This window comes from Sciurus carolinensis, chromosome 14 (assembly GCF_902686445.1).
Source record: "Sciurus carolinensis chromosome 14, mSciCar1.2, whole genome shotgun sequence".
NCBI lineage: Eukaryota > Metazoa > Chordata > Mammalia > Rodentia > Sciuridae > Sciurus > Sciurus carolinensis.
In genome coordinates, this window is record NC_062226.1 from 1,951,470 (window position 1) to 1,971,016 (window position 19,547).

Genomic DNA, 19,547 nt, shown 5'->3' on the forward strand with positions numbered 1-19,547 from the left:
CTCCTCGCCCTCTACTCTCGTGGCTCCGCCCCTTGCTCCGATCACGCCCACTGTCCACAACCTTCGCCCACCGCTCTTTGGGCCCTCCCCTCGTGCTCGAGGCCCCGCCTCCTCGCTCTAGTCCTCCGCTCCTTTAAGAGGCCGGTAGCCCAGGGCGCGCCGCCAGGGGACGTTTGGGTGCCCAGGGTCAGGAAGACACACCCAGGTTGAGGGTCGCCTCGGGGGTGGGGGCGAGGTGCGGGGGGATGGGCACTGGAGCCGACACAGCGGAGCACCTTCCTTCGAGGGTCCGGCTGCCCGCGCTGACTCCAGGCGAGGACATCGGCGGCCAACGGAGAGAGTGAGCTGGAGTTCCGTTCGAGCTACCATGGAAAAATACCAGGTGCCGAGATGTCCCCTTACGGGGAGGAAGGCTGCCCGGGGCCCAAGGTCTGCGCGCCGCGGGGCAACGGTCACAACCCGGCCAGCGGCAGGTCCAACTAGGGAGGCGGGGCCCGTGTCCCAGTAGAGTCACCCTCCAGCTAGAAGGCCACCTCTCTGGGCCTCCTTCCCCCTCCAAAATGATGAACAGTAAGGACTTCCATCACTGACCATTTGAGGGTGGGGTAGCTCCTCCGTCCTCCTGGCCATAGGGGGCTTTAGCGGCAAAAGTAACCTTGGAACGCCCAGAGCACATGGCGGGAGCTCCAGTCTCCAAACACCCCTCAGCCTGTGTCTGCGAAAATACACAGACCTGAGCAATTTTAAAACACAGAGGAAAACTGCTAAATAAAAATTAATGGTTGTTTAATCAAATGCTTCTGTACTTAATATATAATTTTCATTAAATGTTAGATTCAGTATTTGTAAAAATCTCACTAATTTGGAAACCACTTAAAGATTAGATTTTTTTTTCAGGTTGGGAGATTCTCTTTATGGGAGAGAAGTACCTAGGGCTTGGCCAGTAGTAAAGCATGTGGATTTCTAGTGGTCAGAGAATTTTTAAGGTTACTTTTCAGGGGGAAAAAAAAAGTCTTGATTTGAGCTGTGGGTGTATTTTACTGTCTGATGCACTAAGATGAGCGTTCTTGCACCTGAGCATTCTTTGCATCTGCCCTCTGGCCCTGTTGGCTTATGCTGATCTGGATGCAATTCCCTGAGCAGAGTCCAGGCCACCCACAGAGGCTGGATTACAGAATCCTGACTTTGCACCCCAAAATTTCCCTGGTTCTGTGTTCCATCCCATATCACCTCCTCTGAGTTCTGCTTTCTGCTCCCAATACAGTAGCTAAGAAGTGCCCGAAATGGCCCCGGGAAGGCTGTGACTGACAGCTCCAGTCACAGGATAAATTGCCTTCTTCAGACACTCAATTTGAAGGTGGATGTTGGAAGTTGGGGTCATAAGGGTCTAAAAGAGTGAATAAGCCCCCTGCCCCAGGTCAGGCCTTGCTCCTGGACTCCCAGCAATCCTCTCTATAGGTTGGAGAAGGAGCATGAAGTCATAGAAAGCTTCAGAATTGGCCTTGGAGAGAGAGGATCAGACTACACATCAGAGGGCTTCTCAGATTCCTTGGGCCTTGTCCTCTACTGCAGAATGAGAGGAGACAGTGCCAACCCCACAGGGGCAGTGGGGAGCACCAGCCAGGGTGTGGGAGTTGGGCATGTACTAAAAAGCACAAAGTGATATATTCCTCAAAGTTTCTTTCCCTTGCTGCTAGATTTTGTACGAGCTGTCTCCGGGGACCTTAGGAGTAAACCTGGTGGTGGAAGAACTGGCCACTGAAGCCAAGCTCGTGATAAAGCAGGTAAGAGGCAGAGGCCTAAGAACCAAGTGGGGCACATCACCCCTCAGAGGAGGTTTCCAGGACCCCTGTCAACAGCAGGCAGGAGACAGACCTGGCTGCGGTAGACATGGGTGGTGTGGAGCTCCCCTCACCTTGATGGGAAAGAAATGCTCATTTCTGTTCCACCACCCACGTCCACCGTTCACTCGTCCACACTGTGCGCCAGGCATCAACCCACTGAATCTCCCTGCAACCCTGCTAAACGGGAATGGTGACCCCATTTTGCAGTCAGAGACTGACCTGGGGCAGTCCCACACTGACCAGGTCACACAGTTTCCAGGAGGATTTGACTTCTGTGGGCACAGGGCTACTCAGTACAATTTGCCAGTCTTACCAAAAGGGAACCAGACCAGAGAGGGCAGGGACTGGCTCAGGGTCACACGAGGGTAAGGACAGGACATGGGACTTCTTCACCAGGCTAATGCAGCAGGGTAGAGGTACACCCCTTCTTGGACTCAAAAGAGCATCCAGGGGAAGAGAGCTGCTATAAGAGTCACAGGCACACCCTTCTCTGGAGCTGTGGCAGGGATACAGGAGCAGGAACTGACCTTGCAGATAGAGGAACCCCATTAGCAACCACAGGTCTGTCAGGCCTGTGTCTATGCAGCCCAGCAGCCTCATCCCCAGGTAGCTGGCCCTGGAGTCCTTATCCACCTTCTGCTCTTTTGCTGGCTGGCTGTGTGGTCAGCCCCCTCACCTCATAGATCAGTGAGCCAGAAGTCCTTTCTAAAAACCCAGCCAGTGGTCTGGGGATGTGGCTCAGCAGTAGAGCACTTGCCAACATGCACCAAGCCCTGGGTTCCATCCCCAGCACTGCAAATAAATAAATAAATAATCAGCAAATAAGGCCAGTTCTTTCTGAATAAGAGTATATACGAGGGAACGTACATAGGAGTGTGTGTTCTTCCAGTCATTTTTCTAAGCATTTATAAACTCTGTTTTTACAAGAGTGGCCTTGTTGAAGCTGGCAACAGCCTTTGTCCACCTAATAAATTGCAGATACTGTCTCATTGCAGCACCACAGCTTCCTCCTCTCCTGACCTAGTGGCCAGGGAGCCTCCTTTCCTGCTCAATGTGCTGTAGTTGACCTACTGTCCCCTCATGTGGGATGAGCGTTCAGGCCATTCTTAGTTTTTCTGTAGTATAAATAAGTCTGATAGACATCCTCGAGAATATTTTTGAGCATCCATGATTTCCTTAGGGAAGATCTCAGGAGTGGAATTTTGGGGCCTTTTTAAGGCTATCAGAGTAACTTGGCTGACTACCCCTACTTGTGATGGTACTGGTGGCCGTGATGTTTGTGAGGGATGTGGTGGGATGATGGGGGTGGCAGTGGGGTGGCAGCAGTGGTGGTTTTAGTGATAGATAGTAGGGGTGGGCGTAGGATGATAGGGGTGGTCACGGTGAGGTAGGTAATGCAGAGGTGGGGGTGGGATGATGGGGGCTAGTGACCGGGTGGTGCTTCAAGAGGTTCACTGACCTGGTGCTCCTGTGTCCCTCCAGGTGGAGTGCCTCGATGAGCATCAGGCCAACGAGGCCCTGGAGGAGGTAACTCCCTGGACAGTGTCCTCTCTAGAGGCGCAGGATGCAGCATACCCATAGAGACTGTTCTGCACCCTCTTGTTGAGTGACATGGTGAAGGGAAGCCTGGATGGAGGGTCATGACTAATTCTTGCCCAGGTCCTAAAGGGAGTCCTTACCCCAAACACCCACTTCTAAAGGCAGGTGCTGGCCACTGAGAACACACATTCCCAGAGGGGATGAAGTTTCACTGTTGATTCAGTCCCTAGGCTAATCCACCAATAACTGTCTTTCAAAAAGATGATTTTCTTTGGGGCTAGGGTGAAGCTCAGTGGTAGAGTGCTTGGCCCTGGGTTCATCCCCAGCACTGCAAAAGAAAAAAATTTTTTTCTTCAACTATTAAAGTATTAGTTACAGTAGAAATTTTTGGAAATACAGAATTATTTAATAATTAAAATGGAAATTACCCTTGATCCTACCATCCAGAATGAACCAGTAGCAGCAGCCTGATTTACAATAATGGCAGTTACCAAATCGGCGAACACAGGCTCTGAGTAACTTTTCTTTGCCTTTCTAGAATTCACATGGGGTGAAACGTGTTTCCTCCCTCACGGTCAGTGTCTGATCTTCTTCGTGGAATTGCCAACCCTCCTGCCCTGTCGGCAGCACCTCTTGGGTCCACAGTGTGGCTGAAGCGCAGGGTGGGCCTGGGTGTGTTCTGACACAGGAACTCTGTCACGTTGCCGTCCCTGCCGTGCCAGTAGGCAAGCTGCTCACGCCCCGCCTGCATCTGAGCAGTCACCGCCAGCCATGTTCTCCAGGTTGAGTGTCCTGTTGCCCAGCGTGGTTTGTTTTCAAAGCTCTCTGCTGGTCAGGGAGTTCCAAGTGGCCCACTGCTGGGCCACCTCCTCTGCAGCCAGCCCCAGCTGCGTCATCTCCTGCATACCATGCCCTTACCTGCGGCGCCTCCCTGTGAGGCAGGTTCCACGGCAACCGTCATTTTCAATTTCAGTTTTGTTTTTGCAGAGCTGGGGATAGAATGCAGGGCTGCATGCATGCTAAGCAAGCCACCCCAGCCCACTGCCACTTCAGATGAGCACATGAGCCCAGAGGTGCTGAGGGCCTGTCAGTCACACAGCACAGCAGTGCGTGCTGGGACTGGCCTCACATCAGACCTTCTGGCTGCTGGCCACAAGGCTGCACAGCCTCCCAGTGCTGCCAGAGCCAGCAGCTTGCACTTTTGTTGGGTTATGTGACAGAAGAGCACCAACTGAGCACTGTGCTTCTCTGACCACTCTGTCCTCCGCTCTGGTCCCTACAGCTCATGCCTCTGCTGAAGCTTCAGCACACCCACATCTCACTGTACCGGGAGCTGTTCATCACGTGGAACAGTGAGGTGGGTCTGGCTGGCACCTGCAGCTGGGCCGCAGCACCAAGTCCACCAAGCACACAGCACCCGCCAGGCACTGCTGGTGACTGAGCGTAGCTGCTTCCACTCCGCACTGGTAGGGGTGGGAACCACGCCAGGGGCTTCCTGTGCGCGATTCCAGGTGAACCTCAAGGGCCTCCTCCTAGGAGAAGTGCTAGTGGAGGGTAACGTCCCTCCAGGCTTCCTGGCAAGCAGGGGCCCTGCCTGGTGGCCCCACTCCAGCACCCCGTGCGCCCCTGACACAGCTCCCCATCTGCAGCCCCAGCCGCGTGGGTCTGCATGGCTGTTGTGGAGCCCGTGTTCCTGGAGAGGAAGCTGGTTCCAGCCTCCCGCTGCCATCTGCCACCCAGTGACCCCGGCCCCCCGGCCCTCACCCCAGCTGTGTTCCAGCACAGTTGACCAGCTGGCTCTGTGTCCGTGCTCACATCCTAGGGGATCTGAAGGGCTGGGTGCACTGTCCTCACTTTCCTAATGGGCTGGGCTCCCCAAAGCCACACAGCTAATAAAGAACTGAGTGGGGTTCAAGTCCAGGTCTCTTGCCCATGCCCCAGGTTCCTTCAGTAATATGACTGGAGGGAACTGGAGCTTTCCAGCACTCCAGATGGGACTAGGGGGAGGGAGGGACATTGAGCAAGGACAAGTGCGGCTGGCAGGTCTCTGCTGCCCTCCTTACATCTCCATGTCAGTGTTCCCACCTGGGAGTAACAGCCCAGGGACTGAACAGGGCCAGTGGGTCCCGCCCCGGCAGCTGATCCCTGGGGAAGCAGGGGAGCCCCCTGCATGCTCCCACATGTATTTCCCGAGTACCCTCTGGCACCATCAGGGAAGGGGCAGAAAAACCAAGAATACAGGTCACTGTGGAGGGAGCACAGAGCCATCCCTGAGCAAGCCAGGGTCCTCAGAGCAATGTGTCTCTGCTGAGCCCCCAGGAGGCAGCCACCTGTGAAGGGGTGAGGTGGTCCCAGCAGAGGAGTCCATACCTGCCATGGCTGCAGCTTTCAGGAAAGTCCAAGCAACTTGAAGCAGATGGAACCTGGGGTGGTGGGGCCTGGGAACGGGGAGATGAGAGGCAGTGCGACCAAAGCTCCTGCAGTGGTGATACCACAGAGCACCCAGCCTGAGCGGGGGCAGCTGGTGAGGGGCCTTGTGTCCGGGCAGGTCTCCTCTCTGTCCCTCTGTCTGGTGATGGAGTACAGCCAGGGCAGCCTCCAGAAGGTCATTCAGAGTAAGAGGGAGAAACAGGCAGTCATGGATCCAGAGGTAAGACAGACCCGGCCAGAGGCCTGGGACCCCAAGGGGCGGCCGGGGCAGAGGGGAGAGCAGGTGCTCAGAGGCAGGGTGGGTGCCCAGCGTAGGCAAACCTCAAGTCCACATCTTGACACACTTCATACACGCCTACCTCCAGCCTCCAGAGGAGGCCTGAGCCATTCCCAAAACCAGTGTCCACAGCTACCACCTGCCTCCAGGGACTGTCGTGCGGTTCCTCAAGATCACCCCAAAGGGCTTGGCCAGTCTTGCTCATCCCTCCTCAGCCTCCGGGTCTGCCCGCACCTCCAGTGCTCCTCCAGTCACCTTCGGGGTGGTGATGGCCTTTGGTGGTTCCTGGCTTGGGCTATTTTAAATCAGGCAGCCACGGGAGGAGTGGGATTGGGCTGGAGAGCAGGTGTGTGCCGCCAGGAGGTGGTGCAGGTGGTTCCCAGGGGAGGCTCTGCCACGGCCACAGCTGTGAGGCTTCCCAGGCGTCTCTGTTGCTGTGGAGGCTGGGAGAGAGGCTGTATTATGGCTGGCCTGGCCTGGCCTGCAGGGTCCTTGTGAGGACAGTCTGGGCATGGAACCTCTTCTGTATCTATTCAGGTGCTTTGCCCAGTTCAGCACACACTGGGTCTTTCCTAATGACCTGCAGATGTTCTTCAGTCTGGACAGGGTATCCAGAGGTCTCCTCCCAGGCCATGGCTTGCCAACCCCCTTTTTAGCAGCGCCCTGTGGCCAGCAGGTCTTCACCGTAATGAAGTCTAGTGGGTCAGCGTCGTCCCTTATGGCCAGTGTCTCTTGAGCCTGACTGAGGCAGCCTTCCTACCCCACGATCATGAAGATCTGCTTCCTTCCAGAAGCCTGGTGGCTCTTCCCGCTGGCCCGGGTCTAGGACTAGCTGAGCACACCCTGCTTTTCTCTAAGTGCTCCCCTGCCTGGTGCCGTCTCCCCGGGCTCAGGCTCAAGCTGCTCTGTGACCTGGCCTCAGAGGCAGACTGCAATGGGTTTTGTCCATGTGGGCAGCGGGGCCCCTTGAAACACAGATGGCCCCACTCTGCCAGGGCTGGGAGGAAACCCAGGGCCGTGCAGCCCAGGCACTTGACACCCTGGGGTGACTCTGAAGCATGGGTGTGGAAGCCAAGGGTCCTGGGAACACAATTTGAAAGTCACTGCCCTGGACACTAGATGGATCTTGTTTCTCACACAGCATGCTTCCAGAATGTTCTCACGGCTCTTCACTCTAATGGAACATGAAGGGGCAAGCCCCAAGTAGGAACTGTAGGCTTTAACATGTCTGATACCCACAAGGGCCGTGTGCCAGGAGCTGGAGCAGGTGTTAGGCAACGTGGGCCAGAGTGGCTGCTGGAAGCAGGGCATGCGCCACAGCCCCTGGCCACTCGGGGCCTCCAGGGTGCCCGACCCTGCTGGCTGCTTTGAGCTGGCGCCTGTGGAGCAGCACCTGTGTGGACCCCCACTCAGGCAGTCCACGGCCTTCCCCTTGCTGGTGTCTCCACTTCTCCAGTGGGTGCAGGAGATACTGGGCCAGGTGTTGGATGCTCTGGAGTACCTGCACGGGCTGAACATCATCCACAGGTGACAGTCCTCCTGGGGACCCCTTGGGCAGGATCTGGGCCTGTAGGACCGCACCTCCCCAGCTGAGGGTGGGGAGCAGGGCCCCTCCCTGCAGCCCCGAGTGACTCACCCACGGCACACAGCTGCACAAGGTGCCGTGACCTAGGCAGGGTGGCTCTAAAGTGCAAGGGAAGAAGCAGATAAGACAGCAGGAGGACAGGCGAGGCTGCCTGCCATGGCACTGCCTCTGGACAGCCAGCAAGGGCTGCCACACCTCGGGTCCAGCCTTCAAGCTGCCAGCGGTGCAGCTTCAGGCTCCAAGGCCACTGTGGAAAGGCCCTGGAGAGAGAACCAGGTGGGCTGTGCGTACAAAGGGAATGCACGTGTGCCCTCGGCCACCTCGCGGGGCCCGAGGGAATGGTGGACAATCAGTTCTCAGACTTGTGGGTGCCAGGACCTGTGAGGAGGGACACCAGGTTAACTGGGGCCTCCATAGCGGGTGTGCCCATTGTGCTTGGGGTTTTCCCTCAGTTTAAAACAACTCAGGAGATTTTATGCAAATGGGAAATAATTATTTGCTAAGCAGGTAGAGGGAGGGGCGTTTTCTGGAGGCGGGGATGGGGAGTCGGGCTCAGGGCAGGTGCTGCCCACCCCAGGGAGGGGTTGCCCAGCAGCCCATGGGCACCAGGCCCCCGTCTCTTGGTTGCAGGAATCTCAAGCCTTCTAACATCAGCCTGGTCAGTAAGAACCACTGCAGACTTCAGGACCTGAGCGCCAACTCGCTTATGACCCACAGAGCCAAGTGGAGTGTCCGTGCAGAGGAAGGTGGCTGGGGTCCTCCTGGGAGACTGGGGGGTGCTGGGGATGGGCAGCGAGGAAGGCATTGGCCCCTGGGCACCGAACCTGCTGCTTAGAAGGTCCCCACAGGTCCCCCTTTGGCTGGTTGTGCCTGAGCAAGAGTCCCACATGGGGAGACACCACAGGAAAGAGCAGTTGCGTTGGTGCCTGAAAGGGTTACCTCACTGGGGAGTAAGCCACAGAAGGAAGGAGACTGGACTGTGGAGGGAGGAAGGCCTGTGGACCCAGGTGCTGGCTGTGTGTGTGGTCCTAAAACAGCCCAGGAGATTGGGGGGCAGCTGCAGGGGGCAAATTCTCTTCCTTTAGAAAGACAACTGTGAAGGGAGCGGGCCTCAAGCCTGTAACAGCCTGGTGCAGAATCCAAGTGCTGGGTGGCTGTGGTTGGTGACTCTGTCCTTGGTATACAGGGGATGGATTGGTGGATGGATGGTGCATGGACGGTGGAGGTGACTATGTGGAGGGTGGACTGGTTGGAGGTGTCCATGGTGCAGGTCTTTAGAGTCCAGACCTTTGCTGTTTGGCTGGGACATCGGGCTGCAGAGAGGGAAGGGCTGCCTGAAGCTAAAAGGACTGAGAGACTGGCCTGCGGACCCTGCTCTCTGGGCTCCTTCTCTGGGGTCTAGGCTGAGAACCTGGGCAAGGCGACTGGGACTGTGCCCCAGGGTCCTGACCTCCAGAGGGAAAGGCGTTGGAAGAGGGATACATCTAGCCGCTTGGCCTGTGCCTCTTCCAGCTCCTGCTGTGATGGTTGTGGGCACAGACACACATGCAGGTGGGCTAACCTGGCCAGCCTGGCAGAGACACCCGTCAGGATGGACTGCTTCCCTGGCTCAAGGTCAAGGCAAAGGTCTACTGAGCAGGGACTCCTCACTGCCCATGGCTGCACTTCTAACTTTACCCAAGAAGGGCCACCAAAGGGCTCATGTTTACAGCTGCTTGCAAGTGGACACCAAAAAGGAGACAGTGTTAGGCAGGGTGGCTCTACCCTTCTGCCCTCTCAGGGGACATAGGACTCAATGGATCCCCGCCTTGTTCTGTCAACAGACCCCTTTCAGAAGTCCTGGATGGCGCCTGAAGCCCTTGACTTCACCTTCAGCCAGATGTCTGACGTCTGGTCCCTGGGCTGCATCATGCTCGACATGGCCAGCTGCTCCTTCCTGGATGTGAGCTGCTTCCAGGGAGAGGCTGGCCCTCGCCCTGCCTCCGTCACGCAGTGCATGGGGAGCCCTTGAGGCGGCAGGGCTCATGCTCCCTTGGTGGCCGTGGGCCCTCAGCCCTGCCCCTGGCAGCAAGGAAACCCCAGTCCAGGCACCCTTGGTGGAGTCAGGGATGCCTGTGGTCACAGCTCAGGAGACCGGGAGTGGACACACAGGGCTGTCTATCACACGAGCCGGGTTGCATGGCACTTCTCTGTTCCGCATGTCCTAGCATGTGGCTCCTGCTCTCACCCAAGCTAGGCCTTGCCGCAGGGACACAGCCTGTGGGCAGAAAGGAGGGGAAAGGCAAAGGGCCAGGGCACCCTGACCCAGGGAGGCTGGGGAGCTGAGCCTTGCCACATCATACCTACACACAAGAGAAAGTGGGGATGATGTGCCAGGCCCAGTGCTTGCTGTACCCTGAGAGCAAGGGCACACCCCTGGCCTCCCAGCCCCACCACCAAGCACAAGGAACTGAGAGCGCAGGTGGCTGGCTGTGCCCCAGGTAGTCCAGCAGCCTGAAAGCACCCTGCTGCTCCTTCCCACAGGCCCAGGGGAATGAGGGCCCTCCTGCTCCAGGCCATGACCTACTGGAGGGTCTGGGCTTCAGGGCCCTCCTGGCACTGGGGGATCTTGGGCACTCACCTTCCGTTAATGGATGCGAGGAGCCTTTTGTCAGTGGGTCCAGATCAGGGCCTTCTGGGAAGAACTGGACAAGGCGTGTGGTCCCCTACCTGCCTCCCCACCCAACGAGATGGCCCTCCTGCCCTTTGAACCTGTTTCCTCATGGAGGAGCTCCAGACCTCTGGCTCTCCTTGGTCATAGTGTCTCCTCTGCCTACAGCACAGCTCTGGCTTTCACTTAGTCACAGAAACTGTGTTCTGTCTTCTGGTAGGCAACAGAAGCCATGCACCTGCGGAAGTCCCTCCGCCAGAGCTCTAGTGGCCTGAAGGCTGTCCTGAAGACCATGGAGGAGAAACAGATCCCAGATGTGGAAACCTTCTCTTCCCTTCTACCCTTGATGCTGCAGATCAGTCCCTCAGATAGAATAACAATCAGGTGAGCTCAGGGTTGGGGCTTTGGGGCTTTATTTCAACCTAGCAGTCTATTTCAGCATCCCTCCACCCCAACACAAACGGTGCTGGCTCCACCCTATTAATCCCTGCATAATTGGGCTTTTCCCATGGCACGGCTGTCCCAAACTGCTTGGCAGCCAACCCCTTAACACACACATCTCTGTACCCTGGCACAGTAGGCCTGGCTCCAGCAGGCATAGAGGCTCAGCCCCAGGACCTCTGGCACTTTCCAGGGTCCAGGAGAAAAGGTTCATTCTAATTCAAAATCAGAAGAAAAGAGTGAAGCCTGCGTGGGTTGTGTTGATCTCCACACCAGCAGTCATCAGATCTGATGCTCTGTCTTTATGAGGGAAGGGACCCAGAAGGCACCTGGGCTCAAGACGGTCCTCCAGGCCTGAGCCTTTGCAGGGAGGGTGCTTGGAAGTGGGATTGCTGGGAACTGGCTGGACACAGCACATGGTGAGAGATTTGGCCAAGCTGACTCTGAACAGGAAGGCCAGTGTCCAGTGCTCAGCCACTGACCAAGGCAGAGGGGTGCTGCACGGGTGCTGCAGGCAAAGCAGCTGGGTACAGCTGGCTCTCCCCCTCTGCTAGGGCTGTGGTTCATATGACCTTCGTGAGCGGCTCCTTCAAGTCCTCATGCGTGGCCATGACCCTGCACCAGCAGGTGGTGCCTGAGCTCATCACCAGCATGCTGTTAGAAGGCAACGTCGCTAGCATCTTAGGTGATGGTGGGACACGAGGTGTGGTGGGAGCTGCCATCAGCCTTCGCAGACCATTGTTGGGCTGGTGCCTTCCCCCAACCCAGTCCAGTGGACCTGCTCCTCATGCATGGCCAGGGGACAGGAACAGTTCCAGGCTCTCCACCTCCACCCCACCCCACCCCAAGACTGCGCCGCTCAGATGCCCTCCAAAGCTCCCAGTCCCTAGGGCACAAAGTCCACCTCCACAGCCTGGCCCCATGTAGTCCCCTTTGTTTCTCCTACACAAATCCTCTATGAGGGCTCCTCGCTACCCACTCCCTAGAGTCCCTGCCTTTGTGGGTCCACACCCTGGCACACGGTGGTCCCTGGGTGTCCTCCTCACTCAGCCAATGTGCCTCCTGTGTGCCAGGGTGAGGGCAGCACACACTGAGGCTCAGAGGCTGGTTCCCAGAGACTTGGGCTTGATTCTGAACCAATCACCTGGCCCCAGCGGCCTCATCTGGGAAACGAATAAGAACACCACCTCCTGGCCTGGCCCTCAGCAGGGTCCCCATGTTCTTCCTGTCCCCTGCAGAGGCCATGGAGAAATTCCCCAGCCGTCCTGAAGTTCAGCTCAAGGCCATAAAGAGGCTTTTGCAGATACCTGAGAATCAGCTAGGTAGAGCCCTGCCCCTCCCCTCCCCGGCTGCCAGCAGGTGCTTCTTACACCTGGGAATCCTGTTCTCATTCCCCAAAGGGTCCACTGCCTCACTATCCGCTTGGACAGCAGGCAGCCTGGAGTCCGTGTCTCTCCTGCCATGCAGAGGAGGGTGGGGGATGGGTGGCTTCTCACCTATTTTAAGGGGTCCACAATAAGACACCCATCTCTCCAGCCACCCTCTGAGGGGCATTGGAGTTTTCTTAGATCCCACTCCCATGAGTGGCACCTGATGGGCCACCACCTGTGTGCACGTGAACTCTGGGTGTCAGGGAGTGCGTGCTGCTGACACCCACCTCGGGCACACCACATTCCACCTGCCTGCATGCCCAAGGACACCTCTTTCTCTGTGACTTTGTTGTTTTGCCAAAACAAGCTTTCATAAAACCCACCTGACCCGTCTCTCCTGCTTGAATACAACACTCATATGCCCACGCATCCCACTTCCCTCCAGCTATTTGGCTATCATCCCTCCTTCCCCCCAACCCACCCATCTGTTCATTGTCCATCTATTCTCCTTCTGTCCTTTCCTGCATCCACTCACACACTCAGCTCTCCATCCATCATGTATCCACAAAACATGCACTAAGAGCCCTCTGAGGACTGTCCCAGTGGCTAAAGCTCTGGGGATCATGGAGGCAAGCGGTGGTTGCCTGGCGAGACAGCAGGCAGTTCTTATTGGCCATTGCCCCCACATCCGGATCCCTTCTGCTGCTAAGTGGTGACCGGGATAAAGTACAGGGGGAGATTTTGCCTTCCTGTGAAATGGAGGCAGTTGGGCCCTTCCCACCACCAAGCCACACCTACCTCAGCGAGCTTCTGAAGGGTCTACCATGGCTTTGTGTCCTGGGTGCCCCACGTCTGTCCTTGCATCCTCACCAAAGTCACCTACAGTCTTCTAACAAGGAAAGCGCTGGGAGGGCCTGGGGTGCCGGAAGTACAAGGTGGTACACACCTGGGTACTGGTGCTCAGAGGCTGAGGCAGGAGGATCGCTTGAACTCAGTTTGACATCAGCCTGGGCATCATAGTGAGACCCCACCTCAACAAAACAACAAACACAGGATGCAGCACGCAGGCCCTGGGTTCAGTCTCTGGCAGGAGTCCCTGGAAGGACTCATGACATGCCAACAGGTCATCTTTGCCCTTTTCTACACCCACCTGGGGCCTCTCTCATGCCCTGCAGACTCCCAGTAACCTCTGGATGGAAGGTCTGCTCCCACATGCCTCACCTGTGCCTCTCACCCCACCAGGGCTGCCATGGCCCATGGAGCTGGTGGAGTTGGTGGTCAACATCATGAAGCAGCACGAGAGGATCCTGGATCTGCAGCTGTGCGCCTGCTCCCTGCTACTGCGCGTCCTGGGCCAAGGTGGGTGCAGGCCCAGCTGGGGGAACCTCCTTGTGCTTCTAGCCCACACCAGTTACCCCTGGGTGTGGGGCTCTCTCAACAGTTCAAGCCCTACTTGCCCATCTGACCCCCTCCTGGTGGACAGTAGGCCCCAGGTCAGAAATTTGGAGATGTGGGCTACACTCAGGCTGTCGCAGTCCTGGACAAGCAGCTGACCCTCTTACTGGTTTCCCAGTTAAGCATGAGGTGCTGGACAGGATGGGGTCCTCTGGGCTGACCCCAGGAGGGTGGGTCATGTCCCAGGAGAGGCTTGTAGGAGGGCAGCTGAGGTGGTGGCACAGTCAGCAGGGGACAGCACTGCCCAAGTAGAAGTGGGGAGCTGCCTGCCTCTGCCTGCCAGCCCTCTGGGTCATGAACAGGTTCAACTACCTTCAGTTGCTATGCCTGCCTAGCTATCCCTCTGGTCTTAATATTGAGGGTCTCACTCCAGGCACCACTCAGACTGTGCCTCCTTTTGCCTGCCTGTTGCGGTGGCAAGCACTCTACCTGAGCTGCAGACCCAGCCCTGAACTGTCATTGGTTTACTTTGGCCTGTCATCGCAGGCTCAGCAGGCTCTTGTGGACCACCACCAGCCTAAGGTGCCACAATCTGGCAGTGCAAGGTCCTTCTATTTACAGAGACCTGCACCATGCTTGGAGAATAAGGCAGACCTCAATTTCCTGAATACAAAGTGGAAGTGCTGTCCGCACCAGGCAGGGAGGATACCTGTGTGCCTTGCTGTCCCCTGCACCTTTGCTGTGGGGGTTAACGCAGATTCTTTCTGTGGCCTAAGCAGTGCTGGTGCAGGATGCAGAAGCCCAGGTGCCATGGGACAGCTCCATGATCTCCACCCTGCTAAGCATCATGCGGAGTCACTCTGACTCGGATCAGCTCATCATCCAAGGCTACAGCCTGCTCACCATCATCTCCAGCCAGGGTGGGTGTGTGGCCCTTCCTGCCCTGCCTCCCCACAATCTAGGAAGCTGGGCTGCAGAGCAGCTGTAGAGGGCCGGTTTGGGGCACAGGCTGCTTGGACAGGGTGGTGCAGGGCCTGTTGCTGAGATGGCACAGCTGCATGACCCAGAGGCTCTGCTCCCACATGGGTAGCTTTTCTGTGCTCTCAGGGCCAGGACCCCACTTTCAGGGCACCGACCACATGCCCCAGGCCTTACATGGATGCGTTTCACATTCACATGCTCTCTGCCCATGGCCAGGTGGGCAGCAGGCAACCAGGCTGGGGACCCCGGTGGATGAGAGGTCCTCATCAAGCTCACCTGGGATTGGGTAACACCCTTTCCTCCTCCTAGTCCACTCACAGTGCACACTGTCCCCCCCACCCCCAAGAGGAAGCCAGGGTTCCCAAGTGCTCAAGGATACCCGTCAAGTCCCATGGTTGCTTGTGGGGCAGGGCTGAGACCCAGCATGTGCCCTGTACTCCACACCTGATGACCTACCATCCTTCACACAATGGCCAGGCGAGCTGGGGGTTGGGAAAGGCCACAGTTGTTCTAGGAAAGCAGGCTGGGCCCTTGGCTAAGAAGCTATAGTGACTGGACTCTTGCTTAGTAATGGGTGGGAGGTGCCAAGTGGTGGCCCAGGAGATGGACAGCCTCTACAGGGCCAGGCACCCAGCAACACAGGTCAGAAGTGTTAGTAGTTTCAAAAGCCAACAGAGGGACGGGTGCTGCTGGAAGGCTTCCTAGAAGGGCCCCTCCTTCTGCTCCCACAGAGATGGCTTCAGAGGAGCTACAGAAGCCTGGGCTGTTTGAGCTCATCCTGGAGCACCTGGACAGATTCTCCAAGGACAGGGACATCTGCCTCAGTGCCTTGGGCCTGCTCTGGTCCCTCCTGGTGGATGGTAAGGCCCTCCCTCTGTGGCTCCCAGTGCCTGAGTCCCACTCTGCCTTCTGTCTCTTGAGCATGTGAGCATGACCATGGCCACTGAAGCAAGACACATGCAGGAATTGGGGGGGAGGGGGGAGGAAGGAGCAGTCTGTCCTGTCCAGTGGGCAGTCCCTGGCACCAGGGATCCATCAAGAGTGGGATACCTGGGGCTGGGGATATCACTCAGTTGGTAGAGTGCCTGCCTTGCAAGCACAAGGCCCTGGGCTCAATCCCCAGCACACCCCACCACACACAAAAAAACAAAACAAAAAAGTTGGATGCCTTATCCTGATTTTCAATGCAGAATAGGGGCCCCTGGGCCTGTGCTGATCCTCTCTTAGGCCCTACCTTGATACTTCAGTGCCAGGGATCTGTCTTGCCCACAGAACAGAGCTCCAAGCTGTGGCAAGCTGTGGCAAGCTGAGATCCCATCACCCCCAAGGTGCCAGAGTCCCCTCCAGCCTCATGGGCAAGGTTTCCATCTGTCCTCAGGTTTCTGCTCTGTCGTGCTTGGCAGGAGGGAGCAGTAGGTGGGGGTGTATATACAGTGGGACCTCCTGCACATGCCCAGGAGACAAGGTGTCCCCCACCCTTGTCTTGGGTCCAGTTGCCATTGTGAACAAAGCCCCTGTGGTGAAGATCACGGCCCTAGTCATGCAGGTGCTAGACACCCACCCCGCAGATGCAGAAATGGCAGAGGCAGGCTGTGCGGTGCTCTGGCTGCTGTCCTTGCTGGGTGAGGAGCTCAGGGCCTTGGGAGTGAGCAGGGAGGACAGCCCTGAACACAGGTAACCAAGCCCCTGCCCTCTGCAGGCTGCATGAGTGAGTGGCAGTTTGAGAAGGCGGTGATGTTGTTCCTGCAAAGCATCCGGCTGAGCCAGGAGAGAGTCCTGCTGGTGAACAATGCCTACCGGGGACTGGCCAGCCTCGCCAAGGTGTCAGGTAAGCCCAGGGTTAGGGCAAAAATCAGCCCCATCAGTAATATCCACAGAAGCTCACAAACCAAAACAGGAAGAACAAAATGACTCAGTCACGTCACTGAGGTGTCACCCAGGCTGCATACATGGTACAGCCTGCCTTTTGCTCAGTGCTCCCTGGTCAGCTCCCTTCCCTGTCCACATACCACTGATCAGTGCAGGCTCTCAGCACACAAGTCTTATCTATAAATCCTGAGCACAAACCCTGGCTCCTCAGTGCCTTGTGCCAGGCCCCATGATGAGCCCAGTGGTTATTACCTGCAGAGGGATCTTGGGGTCTGGGAACTGACCAGTCCCCAGAGGTGCATGGCAAGGTGAAGCCCCTGCTCTTGGTCTCAACCTCTGCACTGCAGGGCCTTCCTCAGAGCAGTAACCATGACTTGTGGAAGGCCTCTGGCTCCTGACCTACCCAAGATGTTGGGGCCTCCTAGGGGCAGCTGGGGCTGTCTCCTGTCCTGTCCCTGACACCCCATGCTCAGCAACTATGTGGGAAAGGTTCAGCCCCTCTGAGGTCCCATGTCAAGTATGGGTGGGCCACCTGGACAGGGAGCAGAGCTGGCCAGGCTCCAGTTTGCCTCTCAGCCTTGGGTCTAGAGGTGGAGCAGCCTTTCCTCCTGGGCAGGTTCCTCCCGGTCACAGCAATGTAGGGGCTTTTGGTTCCACCAGCAGGCCTATCAGAGGTTAGTAGTCAACTTCCTCTAGAGACAGCAGGGGAGGCTGAGGCCCTGAAGGCAAAAGGGAACAGGTCTCAGGAGGGGCAGGGTGTCCACCAAGGGAGCAGGACCTGAGCTAGGCTGGGTGAGTGAAACTCACGCCACCACATGCCTCTGGGACTGCCTCCCCTGGGAATGGAGTAGATGTGCTGGCAGGAGCAGGGCCTCTGCTGCAGGGGCAAAGCCACATGGTGGGGAAATGGAGCCAGCAGAGCCCAGAGCTTGAGGTAGGGGCTCAGGACCAATGCTCTGAGTTCTCCCAGCAACCCTATGAAACCAGTATCACTGCCCACCTCTCAGGGGACCTGGGGGCTGAGGAACTGGCCTAAGACCAGATGCGCAGTGTCAGCACCAGGGTGGGAACCCCATCACCTCCTCTTCCCCAGAGCTGGCAGCCTTCCACATGGTGGTGCCACAGGAGGGCGGCAGTGGCCTCAATCTCCTGCAGGAGACCTACCAGCTGCACAAGGATGACCCTGAGGTGGTGGAGAACCTCTGCATGTTGCTGGCCCACCTTACCTTCTACAGTGAGGACCCCCTTGCCTTACCTGGAAGCGATGATTGGGGGCCCTACTCCCAGCCGTGGCTGAAGGGGAGGGAAGGAGCCCAACAGAGATGGCGCCAAACTTCCCCTGGCACCCCTGCACCAAGCACTGCTGCAGCCCAGGATGACACAAGGACCTCAGAACCCAGGGCCGCACTCTGCCCATGCCAGACTAAGTGGCACTGGGACCTGCTTTGTCCTCTGGCTGGCTGGGCTCTGGCCCTCAGTACCATTTTTCTGCTCCATCACAGAGGAAATCCTGCCAGAGCTGGAGTCCAACGGCATCAGGGCTCTGGTCCAGGAGATCCAGGGGCGTTTCACCTCCAGCCTGGTGAGTGACGGGAGGGCCTCCAGATAGCCAGGGCAAGCCCCCACATCTGGGGACACAGTGGGCCCAGGCCTTGAATGCTGCAGGCAGTCTTCAGCAACATTTCCCCGCCTATTACTCCATCTCTGGGTCTGGGTCAGTCAATCCTGCGGGGGAAAAGTGGCCGGAAACTTTCAAAGAGGGTTTGGTTTCACAGTTAATGGCTCTAGCCCCCAAATCCTGGTAACAGGAACCTGCCTATCCCTTCCAGGAGCTGGTCTCTTACGCAGAGAAAGTGTTCCTGAGCCTGGAGGCCGCACTGCCCAGCCCGCAGGAGAGGGAGTTGCTTGGAGCTGCTGAAGGGGAGGCAGCTGCCCCCGAGGTCCCCATCCTCCTGGAAGGCCAACCACATCTACCCTGAAGCGCCCGTCTTCCTGTCCTGGGTGCGGGGGGGGAGGAGGGCCACAGGGACCATATATGCATCTCCCTCTATGCTCAGTAGCTAATAAAGAGGCCCAAGGCTGGTTCCTGGCATACCCAAGTCAGTGCTGGTGCAGGTGTGGCTGTTCATGGTAGTGCTTGGTGGCACAGTCCTGCAGGGCTTGAGATTTCTAGCTGAGGAAGGAACTGCCCTCCATAAGCTTCACTTGTTTATTGTCACGTGGTGCTGTGGGGAGCCTGGCCCCGTGCAGGGAAGGCGAATGCCCCCAACCCAGCCCCACAAGCACCACGTGAGGCCAGCATCTGCCTTTGCACCCAGCAACATCCTCTGTGGTACCTGCTGTCTGCACAGCTGTCAGGTGGCCTGATAAAGCCCTGGGTTTGGCTGACTCCTGACCAGGTCCCAGAGATCCTTAGATGTGAGCCTGGCCAGAAGGCTGCGGGCTGGCCTGTGGGTACTCCCAGACATTCCAGCTTAGGCTGCCCCAGGTTAGCAGGGGTGTTAGACCAGAGGCAGGGAGCTTCAGGAAGAGTGTGGTCCTGGGTCTCACGTGACTGGCTGTGGGGAGAAGCCTCTGCTGGGTACTGGCCAACTGAGGTAAGCATGTGAGAAATGGGTCCCACCCTCAGGAAGCCCCTCTCTGTGTCCAACGACCATGAGCAAGTCCCGGTGGGGCAGCTGCTGTCAGCAGCTACCTACAGACAGGGTTTGACCTGGGTCCAGTAGAGTGTATTACGTTACCCACAATAACAGAGGAATAGTGGCCTCCTCAGAGGAAGAAGCTGAGCACGCAGGCCAGTCGGATCTGCAGGGGCAGCCCAGATGTCCCAGCCCTCCTCTGGTGGTCAGCAGACAGTGGAGCCACCAGGCATGCCCAAGTTGCCGCCACCTCCTGGCTATGCCTAGGACACATAATTGACTTCCTGCCCTGGCACACTCCAGCTCATCCTGGCCAAAGACCCAGCTGCAGCAGAAGAGCAGAGGACAGGGGGAGAAGGAAGCTTGCGGCCTTGGCTTTGAAAACAGTCCGCCCCAGTCCCACTTTGGAGTGACTCCACTGGTCCTGTGATCTGGTCCCCATTGCCACTGGATGGAGGTGCCTTACAGGATGGAGGTGGGGCGGCGGTGGCCTAGGAGTTCTCATTGCAACCGTGAGGGGCAGCGGC

At 57.5% G+C, this 19,547-nt stretch overlaps 2 protein-coding genes across 9 annotated transcripts in view; one reads left to right on the forward strand and one right to left on the reverse strand.

Moving 5' to 3' along the window:
• Stkld1 (serine/threonine kinase like domain containing 1) lies at window positions 1–18,485 on the forward strand. Of its 8 annotated transcripts, none has more exons than XM_047524401.1 (19): window positions 1–382; window positions 1,698–1,784; window positions 3,327–3,371; window positions 4,666–4,740; window positions 5,932–6,033; window positions 7,547–7,617; window positions 8,306–8,421; window positions 9,499–9,617; window positions 10,546–10,709; window positions 11,321–11,451; window positions 12,005–12,088; window positions 13,379–13,495; window positions 14,311–14,451; window positions 15,244–15,372; window positions 16,006–16,134; window positions 16,212–16,340; window positions 17,475–17,615; window positions 17,884–17,963; window positions 18,211–18,485. In XM_047524401.1, the coding sequence occupies exons 1-19, from the start codon at window positions 368–370 to the stop codon at window positions 18,358–18,360; spliced, it is 2,025 nt and encodes a 674-aa protein (XP_047380357.1). In that variant the 5' UTR covers window positions 1–367; the 3' UTR covers window positions 18,361–18,485. The 8 variants fall into 8 exon arrangements, with proteins under 8 accessions (XP_047380357.1, XP_047380356.1, XP_047380358.1 ...); XM_047524395.1 differs by adding an exon at window positions 3,922–3,957 and having other exon boundaries at window positions 2–382; window positions 17,475–17,963; window positions 18,211–18,432; XM_047524400.1 differs by lacking the exon at window positions 14,311–14,451 and adding an exon at window positions 3,922–3,957 and having other exon boundaries at window positions 17,475–17,963; window positions 18,211–18,432.
• Window positions 9,398–19,547, reverse strand: part of Rexo4 (REX4 homolog, 3'-5' exonuclease) — a 19,027-nt gene continuing 8,877 nt past the window's right edge. Inside the window, 1 exon segment of the mRNA XM_047524403.1 lies at window positions 9,398–19,547. Coding sequence (XP_047380359.1) covers window positions 19,512–19,547 — 36 coding nt within the window. The 3' untranslated portion in view covers window positions 9,398–19,511.